This window comes from Alligator sinensis, unplaced genomic scaffold (genome assembly GCF_000455745.1).
Source record: "Alligator sinensis unplaced genomic scaffold, ASM45574v1 scaffold573_1, whole genome shotgun sequence".
Lineage (NCBI taxonomy): Eukaryota > Metazoa > Chordata > Crocodylia > Alligatoridae > Alligator > Alligator sinensis.
Genome location: NW_005841877.1, coordinates 4,216,798 through 4,227,465, shown reverse-complemented (window position 1 = coordinate 4,227,465; position 10,668 = coordinate 4,216,798). Strand labels below are relative to the sequence as shown.

Sequence of the window (10,668 nt, the reverse complement as noted above, 5' to 3'; positions counted from 1 at the left end):
ATGGGAGGCTGCGGAGATTCCCCCCCTGCCCAGCTGCACCTGGTGAGTGGGGCTTTTTTTTAAAGGGACAGGAGCTGGGGCAGCTGGGGAAGCCATGGTGGGGTGGGCTGGGGGAGTGGGCAGGGGTTGGGGGAGCAGGGAGGGGATGGGGCCTGGCAAGGGTCTCCCCATGGTCTCCTCCCCCTTCCCCCAGTCCCACCCCCCACCTACTTACCAGCTCTGAGTCCAGCTGCAGTTCCCAGCTGCAGCCACTGGGGACTGTCTGATTCAGTGGCCACTCTGGTCAGTTCAGGACTGCACCACATGTGGCATCCAGTCTGGAACTCATGCTACACACAGTGCCCACGTTAGAGCAACTGGAGCGGGTGCTGTGTGCAGCTTATGCCCTGAACCACCCAGAGTGGGCACCGTGGGTGCTGGATCTGGTCTGCAGGGGAGGTGTCCATGGGCATGATCAGGAAAAGCTGCTTCAGTGTTAGAATAGTGAGGCAGTGGAATAGATGGTGGTTTAAATGTGAAGGCTTTGGCCTCTTCAACACTAGATGGATGTTCTTGGGAAGAGGACTGTTAGCAAGAGATGAGATCCATTTGATAAGAGCGGGGAAGAACATCTTTGAGGGTTGTCTGGCCTACCTAGTAAGTAGGGCTTTAAACTAGGTTCCATAGGCATAGGCGACACATGGGGAGGGGGTATGTGGAGCATATGCCTTCTCTCCCCCCCCGAGAACGCTGGTGCCCTCCCTGACAGTGAGCAGTCTGGCTGGTAGAGGGGCACAGAGAGTGCTAGTGCCCCTCCTGAAATTGGCTCTGCCAGCAGTGGAAGTGCTGACACTTTTGCCACTGCTGTGCTGCTGGTGTGTTCGGCGACCAGCCACTGGGGGATGCCCCCCTGGTTGCCGGATGGTCACTGGGGGACCCCCCCACCCCCAGTCGTGCCCTGCTGGGGCCCCCCCAGACTCAGGAGGCACCAGTCGCCCATGTCCATAGGGAATGGTGATCAAAACCCTCCAGCAAAGAGCACGCAGTCCAGATGGGAAAAGATTTGAAGAAGCAATTCAACTCTGGGAAAGGGTCTGAGACCTACAGGGCTGCAACAAGTGGTGCAGAAGGGAAGTGAGGAGGTCAAAACGTAAAATAAGTCTGATGCATGAGGAATAAACAAGATGAGCTGGAAGCTGCATCCTGTGAAAAGAACAATGACCTGATTGGCATCACCAAGACCTGGTGGGACAGTTCTTACGATTGGAATGTCAACATCAAGGGTTACACTCTTTTGGAAGGATGGTGCTGGGAGAAAAGATGGTGATGTTGCCTTGTACGTCAAAAACACATACACCTGTTCCCTAGTTCAGGAGAAAGAAGACAGAAGAGCAGAATGCATTTGGATGAAAGTGAAAGGTGAAAAGCAGCATTGATATAAGGAGGAGGGATTTATTATAAGTGGAACAGTCTCCCGAGGGAAGTTGTGGACTCTCCATCACTGGAGATGTTCAAGCAGATGTTGGATAGCCACTGTTGGGGATGATCTAGGTGTCGCTATGCATATGTTTTACTATGGGTATTTCCTATGCTTCTGGGCTTTGCTGGTTGCCACTGACCCCTCCTTACTGCTACATGTGCCAGTATGTTTTTAAGCCTTCTTCTGAGGCACTGGGTGTTGGCTACGGCCAAAGCTAGGGACTCTGATTGGGGTTTGCCAATGCTCCTGCTGGGACTAAAGCTGGAGGTGTTTGGCTAGAGGGTCTTGCCTCTCCGCTCAGGGTCAGACCAATCACCATATCTGGGGTCAGGAGGGAATTTTACCCCATGGTCAGATTGGTATGGACTGCGGGGGGTTTTGCCTTCCTCTGTGTGGAGGGTGGGACAGGGAAGGAAGTAGGGAGCATGGCTCTCTCCTTGGGATCTCTTGAGCATATATTGACAACATTTCATAGAAGCAGGACACTGGCTGTCACATGGTTCCCCTGCTTTACCTGTGCCACGTTAGGGTGTTAGGCCTGTATTGATGGTAGGTTTATGTAGAATTTGGATTATGGTTTGGGATGGTTTGAATACAGATGATCTTGCCTCAGGCAGGGGTTTGGACTAGATGATCTCTGGAGATCTCTTCCAGCCCTACTTCTCTATGACTCTTACCCTGCAGTAAATGTTGGGTATCTTCTTCAGCCTTCACAGGTAAACCACCTTGCTTTTACCGTAGGGTAACAAGCACTCAGGCAATTGATACAGAGTAGCCAATGCAATGTAGATACACAGAGTAGGTTACCTTGTGGTAACTGGTTCATATGTCTTTACTATTAAAGGCTCAGGTATAACTTGAATCAGTTATATGTTTTACTTAACACCATGATGAGAATAGCTCCTTCTCTAGAACTAATTCATTCACAAACCAGTCAAGTCAGGTGTCAAGAAAAATGCATCTCTAAAATCCTTTTGAAGAGAGATATAAACAATTTGTATGCAAGTAGCTGAAATTGCCCATTATTTCAGCTTTGTTACTAGTAGCTGCATCTGGAGTCTAAGCATTATTGAAAATACTTGGGATTTCTCTTTTGATTTGGAGACCACTCGTATAGCCACTATACAAATGGCATGAGCAGCCTCTATGTGTGGGACATGGGTGACTGAGAGAGCAGGGAACACAGCAACATATGGGGCAGAAAGCAGAGCAACAGACCAAGCAGGGAGCACAGGGCAGGGAGCAGAAAGCAGAGCAACAAATTGGGCATGGTAAGAGGATCAAGGTGCCACTCACGGTGGGTGCAAACTTCCCTTATGGCATGCCTGCCATAAAGGTTGCCCTCCACTGGTATAGCTCAAGTCACTGTGCATTCTACTGGGCTTTACTTTCCTTTCTTATGGGCTCTGGGGAACCTTGTCTTCAGTGGTACTAATTTGCCTCCATGTGCCATGTGCTCTGGGACAGTTGTACTGAGAGGGGTCAAGAGACTGGGCAGGATGCATAGATTTATGACCACATAGATTTACTCACTTTACTTCACTCAGATACTTTGGAGGATGCAATTTTTTTCACAGAGCAGCTGAGGTACTATGCAGATTTTCAGGTCACAGGGGGAGGTTTCTTTTTCATACAACTCCTGTAGATACGTGCAGTTACAGGAGTGATACACTGGGAGGCATAATTTGTTCACTATCAACTGAATGGTGAAAAGGCTTTTCTAAAGGGATATAAAATAATATTAGCAATATTGTCATAGGAACTTGTTTCAACTCTTGAGAGTATTTGCCAATCTGTGGTTAGACAGAAGTTTACTTTCTCTTCTATTATTACTGCAGCTAAATTCTTGGCTCTTCCCTTAATAGACCCCTGATTTTGGAAAGACCACCTATTCAAGGTTTAAAAGTTCCATTGTGAAGAAATTGACATCCAGCGTTCCTGTGGCTAGTAGCCCTATTAGCACAAGGTGGCAGCAGGCACATGTGAAAAGTGAAGCGGAGCAAACTTTCACAGAATGTTGGCCTATTAATCTCACACCATCAGATGGGTCTGAGCTAACAAGGACACCTGAAGAAATCACAAAAATTCCAGGTCAGTCAAAATATAGAGGAATAGTTTCTTGGGGGATTAGATCACTCTTGGGTTTAACAAAGAGCTCCAGAGACTTTCCTTATTAGTCCAGCCAAAGCCGATGGTGACCAAAAGCAATGGTTTGGCGTAATTTATATTGGTGAAATGTACGTTGTTGGAAAACCAATTCCCAGTGAACAGATGCTATTATTTTTCCTATTTACATGGAGTGGCACAGGTAGTATGGTAATTTATGGGGCACATAAAGGCTTAGTGCCTAAAACCTATCAGAAGAATTACACTGCTGTACAATGGTTGTGAGAGAAAATTGGGCCCATAGTATATGACCACAAAGGACACCCACTCTGGAATAGATGGAGCTTGCCTATGGTATGGAAATGCAGAGAGATGATATAAGGGTTGGTGAAAGGAGATGAAGAGCTATATCTTTCTGTCTAGCTGTATGGTTCTCGCTGGAAGCCTAGCCAGGCCTGGTGTGTGTGGGGGTCGGGGGCCGAGTGCTCTAAAGCACTGGCTTGGAATTGTGCCTTCTTAAAGCTGAGAATATTTGCAACACTCTGGGGCTGCTGGCTGGGGGAGATGATAGAGGCCTCACTTCCCCACTGCTAATTGCAGGTACGAGTATCTGCTGGTTTCATGATGTGGCACAGACTTGCATGCCTGGATCTTGTCTAATGTACAGAGGTACAGGCCTCAGGAGAAGATGCGGGCTTTTATTTGTCCTGTTTTGTATTGGTAGCTAGGAGTTATGGGAAGCAGCCAGTGAATTGGCTGGTCCTGTGGTAATTTTTTACTGGGAACTTGAAGCTATGTGTATCACCGAAGCTCACTGCTGACTCACTGAATGAGCAGTGAATTAGGGGCATTTTTTCTTTGCCTCCTCTTAAACAAATATATTACCTACCTCTGAAGGAAATGTATCCATTAAAACCTGTTTTGCAGTAACCTCTCCTATGCTTATCAAAACCTCTGCCACGGAACCTGTTATAAATATGAATGCCAGATATCACAAGGCTTACAGGGAAGACTCACAAGGAAGAAATAAAAGACCAGCTGAAAGTACAAATGAACAGGCAAGTAGTGCAATATTCCAAATGTGCTGACAGGATATTTACTTTCCAGATATTTATCCCCTTGGTTTGTTTTGCTCCCTTCTCCTCCTAGGCTCTCCCAAATATATTCTACCTTTTTAACATGTTAAAGAATGATTATAACAACTAACTCCAGAGCACCCTCAACATAAATGTTATTTCAAATTGCCCTGTTGCTTGTGGCTAATTTAGATTCATTTATCACATCTCCTGTCAATTTCTTCCAATCTATCGTCTTGCAAACTAAAATTGAAAACTAACTGATGAAACCCGCAACGCGCATGCCCTACCCCCTGAGGAGATTGTGTAAATGTCTTCATTATTGTTATAAAAAGATGTTTGTGACACCATTTCCCCACTCATTTTGTATTGTTGACCACTGTGCGCAGATAAAGGTTGAGGGATGGGTGTTGGTTACGTAGTTTCTCTGGACTGTTATGAATGATTTAATCAAGAACAGCCCACATAGGAGTAGAGTGCATTTGAGAAACAATGGAAATTTTTAGTGTTCTTGCTTGTATCGATTCATGTCATGCAACAGACAATACATTTGTTTTTAATCATTGTATATAGTCATCATGCCAAGCTCATTATTCAAACAGCTGGGTGGTTGCTGTTTTCTAGTACTTGGCTTTTCTATGCATCAAATATTGGGGGAAGGCCATTCCTGTGTTTTCTAGAAGGATATAGTCACTGAAGATGGTCAGTCCTTTATCTAATCAAGGCTGCTATTCTAGGAAGTTCTCTTTCAAGATCAGCAGTGTTTTCCATGAATCATAGCAGTCTGTTGATTTTGGAGGTAGATTTTATAGTTCAAATACAAAAGTTATGCAAGTTTTGTAAATTTATTTGATCCATATACTTGATTTTTTAAAATTCCTATTCTCTGTATGGTTGTGGATACCTTATATAAAGTGGCAGTGATACTTGGATAGCACTTTTTCTCCTTAGATCTCAAAGGCCACTGATGCACAGAAAGGCAAGCCACTTGCTTAATGTTACACTGGGCGTGCCCACATGTGCAATTAATTTGAAACAATAAACTCTGGAGCAGTTTGATGTGGAGTAAACTACTCCTGGGCTCAGTGTCTACACATGCTCCTGGGACAGCAGCAATTTGAATTGGAGTGGAGCAATTTACACCAGGGCCACTCCTGCCTTGCTCTGCCCCAGGCTTCAGGTGGTAGCATCAGGCACTGGAGGGGCTGGCTAGGTTACAAGGGTGCTGAAAGTACAGAGCCATGTGGCTAGGTGGCAGGCAGAAGTGTGGCCCCCTGATGGCTGGGCTGACTGGGCGCAGTTTACACTTGTGTTCAGTGTCTACATGTGCATTTGTTTACAGTTAATTACTCCACCTTAAGATAGCACTGTCAGGGACAGTACTATCTTATGGAGGTGTTAATTAGTTTACTATGACCCAATACCTTCACATGTGTAGACAGTGATGCTTTACTCTGGAGCTAATTAGTCTAATCCTCAGTAAAGGGTATATGTAGATATGGCCACTGTAAGTCAGTAGCAGAAGCCAAGCTTGAATATAGGGGTTCTGATTCCTAATTCAATGTCACATCCTTTGGAAAATCCAGCCTCTTGTGTGGGGTCTTTTATATAAATTTTGCAGAAAGATTGTAAAATATTGGCCAGTGTTTCTTGAAATTGTGTGGGAAGATACAGATATAATAATATGACTGCCTATTTAAAAGAGATAAGAGTATTTATGAGAAAGTATTCATTCTGCCTGGTAGCATAAAGGAATGGGGCAGATCAGGAATAAGATCTCCTTCATATTCCAGTGAATGTGTGGTCCATTAGTGGTCCAAAAATACTTTTCTGTAGAGTACATCTTCCATGTAAATGTCTGCACTTGTTTTAGAGACATTCATATTCAAGTAATCTAATTAGGTTTTTGCCAAGTTGTCTGTATGAATCATGAATAAAATGTCTCTCAAGGAGGGTCTGGTTTAGAAGAACGTCTGGGGCATTATTTTTTGAATGATATTTTTGTGAGACATTTCTGCTGATTATTACAAAGGGATTGTGAAGAAACAACATTTGGTCCTTTTGGAGAGATCAGATATCACAAACATTGATTATCTAATGTTATTAATCTTGATGGGTTGCTGAAAGCATCAACTATACTTTCACCTGTTTGCAAATGAAAACGCAGACTGAACCAGCATTTTTTTCCTTCTGACAGTCCCCCAGTGGGCCTGCCATAGCTTCCCCAGTGAATCTTCTGAATGTTTTTTTTCCTCCCTTTTCATTTGCTTTGCTTCTTAGTTTCATCTAAAACCCAAAGCAAGTGGTATCAGAAATCTCATTCAAGATTTTATCCCTGAGAGATGTTTTTATTAAGTTTAAATAAAAATCTGAATATTTGGGTGGTCAGTAGGCACTTTATTGGAGAAGGGATCATGGGTTAGGTACCCGATTGGGAGTCTGGAGATTGATGCTCATGTCTACATGAGATGCTAACAGCACAGTAGCGCATCACAGTACAAACAGTGCCAATATGCTACTACATAGTATTATTAGGCTACTGTACAGCAGTGTCACTTAAAAGGTGTTTGCTGGTACTGCTGCCCATTAACTCTGGTTACTGCACATTTATTTGGTACTTGATTATACAAGTACTAAATTAAATGTTCAGTAACCACTGTGCATTAATGAACATGTAGACATGCCTCATATCTAGCTTTGTTAGGCCATGTAGATAAAAAAAAAAAATAAAAAAAAGCCACCACAAGGGAGGAATAGATCTAAATTATGTGGTTTTCTGTAAGTGGCCTAGTTTAGCTGAGGAAGAACAGTATACATGTTCACCCTCCTGGTGGGGGAACGTGCAGGCAGCCTGCACTGGCTAGGGTTTGCAGGTGAGGGGTGCTCCTGCATGCCTCCCAACGTTCCTTGTAGGCTCCTTGGGCTCCTGGAGACTGCCGAGTACAGCCAAGTGCCTGAGCCTCCCCTGATTGGCTACCTGGTGTGGGTAAGCATGCCCCTCAACCTTCCACCACATTACTGCAGACCCTCCCCAGCTCCCTGACCTGAGGCTTTGAGAAGAGCCCCAGAGTGAGTTTCCTCCCTCATGATTTGCATGTGCCTCCATGTCCTGACCTGCCCTCACCCTGCCATGGTGCCCCACCACCCATATCCAAGCACACAGACCCAGGATGTGTAACATGTTCTGCTCGTTTCCCTGTGTAACTTTTGAAGAACATTGCAGGATATCATACATGGCCATCAGGACATGATCTGGCAGCTGTTTGCCATGGGACATGGCTTCCTGCCCCTGAACCAGCAGTTGGCCTTACCACATAGGGTTAGCTACTGCACCCTGTACCTGTCAACTATCCTGGACTGGGCCACTGATTTCCAAGTCGCTGATGGAGATGAGGCCACCCAGGACACTATGGATGCCAGGGTGCTGTGGCACCACCTCCAGACCATGAAGCACTAGTCCAGAGCCCATGCCAGCAGGAGCAACTGGTGGGAGTGGATTGTCCTGAACATCTGTGATGACAAGCAGTGAGTCCAGTCCTTCTGCATGTACCAGGCTACCTTCATGGACATCGTTGCCCAGGTAGCTCCCACATTGTGAACCAGGATGTTGGCACGTGGCCACCCCTCTGGAGAAGCAGGTGGGCATCATTGTCATGAAGCTGGTGACCCCCAGCAGTCTCTGCTATATCATCAACCATTTGGTATGGGCATGTCCATGGCCAGAGAAGCCATTTGGGAGGCATGTGTGGTCATCCAGAACATCCTGGCATACCGCTTCATCTGCTTTGTCAACCTCCAGAGTTGGTCGCTGGGTTCTGCCATATGGGCTTCTCCAACTATGTGGGGAGCTGTGGATGGCCCCCACATCCTCATCCTCCACTTACTCCAACATGCCTGGGCATTCATCAATGGCAAGGGCTACTTCTCCGTCATCCTGTGGGCTCTCAGTACTTGCCTCAAAGTGGAGGAGGAAAGCCTGCCATGCCTCATTGCTACCCGTGTCCTCCACAACATATGCGAGGCCAGTGCGAAGGTCTTCTGAGAAGCCTTGGTTAGAGGTGGTACACTGCACTGACAAGGCATGGCCCATTGAGCATGGGCAGTGCAGGGAGGTTGCAGAGAGCCCCCCACTGATGTTGGGGGCACTGGCGCACGCAGCAGTAGAGAGCCTGGGTCCTCCTGGCCTTTGGGGACTGGGAGTGCTTCCTGAATGAGTAGGGCTGGAGGGCTTTGAGTCTCCCAGTGCCTGTTTCCTGGCACCAGGTGATGGATCTCCTGCCCCAGAATCCTCTGGCTCTGCATCCTGGGCAGCAGTACCCACAACCTTGATTGCCTGAACACCATTCTTGCCCCCCCCACTCTGCCCCATCCCCTGAGGCGCGCACACTAGGATGGGGGGGGGGGGGGGGGGGGGGGAGGGGCAGGGAAATACGGTACAAAGAAGAGAAGTGCCTCAGTTTACAGTGTTGCAGTTGCCAAAATTTCTCTTGTTTTTAATAAAGAAAACCTTTTGAATGTTGCCCATGTCTCAACTTGGTCCTTCTTCCCTTTGATGAAAACCAGCAAACGTTTGAGGAGGGAGGGCAGCAGGGTAGGGGCATTCAGGGGTAGGGGAGGTGTGTGAAAGGCATGAAATAACCTGGAGGGGGAAACGGAAAGGGGGTTTGGTTCAGGAGGAATGTTGCAGAGGCTGAACTCAACACAGAAACTTGGAAGGGAGGCATAGGGTAGGGGGCTTTAAACCTGGCATACCAATTCCCAGACTTGGGAGTGAAGATAACAGACTTATGCATGTAGGAGCTGGATAGTTGGGTGACCCCAGACCCCCTGTATGCCTAAGAGGATTACAGGGCTGGGGCAGATGGTGGCTGTAGGGCCAGCAGGGAGGCACCTGTGGGGTGGGAGGCATTGCCACAGCAGGGACTGTGCACTCTTGGTGCTCCCTCATAGGACCCTGTAACAGGTCACCCTCCCCAGTGCCATCTTTTGTCTGTTATTTGCAACCTATGAGGGGTGCCCTTGAAGTCCCCTTAAAGTTTCTCGTGTCCCGCTTTATTCTCGCCTGCCATGTCTCGACAGAAATATTATATGGATGTTCTTGTAAATGGGAGACCTGCCTATTGTATTTCATATGTTGGGGTTCTCTGCCACCACAGGCCTTGACCCCCGTCTTTCTCTAGCTTCCCCGTCTAAACCTACCAGATAGGGCTTGACTCCAAGGCTCTAGCTCCTTGGTCTTGGGGCTCGTGGCCCTCCTTTTTGCCCCTAGTCTGGAGCCCAGCCTCTCTGGCCCAGAGGCCTGTCCACTGGCCCTGCAGCCAGTGGGCTACAAGTTCAAAGCTAGGCAGCAGCCCTGATCCTCCGTTGTCCCAGTCCAACCCCCGCTGCCATACTATACAGTTACACCCCCAGGTGCACCCAGCCACTTGGGCCTTTTATGGCTGCACCCACATTGGTGCCAGGGCCTGTGCACCCCCAATGCTGCACCCACATTGGTACTGGGGTCCTCACAGTGTAGTGGGGCCCCCCCAATGAGGCCTCCTTCCCCAATAGCCTCACCTAAACCACAGGTGTTAATCCCTCAAAAATTATAAACAGTATGTCCATGAGCTATAATCCCCAGAAAAAATATAATTAAAGAAGGCAGCATGCCAGCTTACATTTTCTCCAGGGTTTGTGCTTCTGCTCCCCACCATCTGCTATGGTCTTTCTCCTGGGGCTGCTGCCGCTTTTCCAAGAACCCTCAGTCATTCCCCTCCTGCAGCAGCTGGACCACTTACCAAGCCTCTCCATAGAGCTCTTATATTCACTCCTTCCCCTTTGGCTGCTGGCCCCCACTGTTGCCCAGCCCAGGGTTTTTATAGACCTGGCCTGCCCCCTTCTGGTCACCTGACTAGCTGGCCAGGCTCAGCTTTTAACCTCTACCTTACCAGCACACTGTGCCCAGAAAGTTCTGGTCTTAAAGGGGCCAACTTGCCTTCTGGTAACAGGGCTAGGGGTCCCTGTTACATACCCCCACCTTCCCAC

General features: G+C 47.4%; 1 protein-coding gene across 1 annotated transcript in view; it reads left to right on the top strand.

Annotated features, from left to right (window-relative positions):
* Positions 1-10,668, top strand: part of CDC20B (cell division cycle 20B) — a 78,933-nt gene that overhangs the window by 37,927 nt on the left and 30,338 nt on the right. The window contains exons 5-6 of the mRNA XM_025196143.1: positions 3,325-3,550; positions 4,493-4,623. Of these exons, the coding sequence (XP_025051928.1) occupies positions 3,325-3,550; positions 4,493-4,623 (357 nt within the window). The remainder of the gene's footprint in view (positions 1-3,324; positions 3,551-4,492; positions 4,624-10,668) is intronic.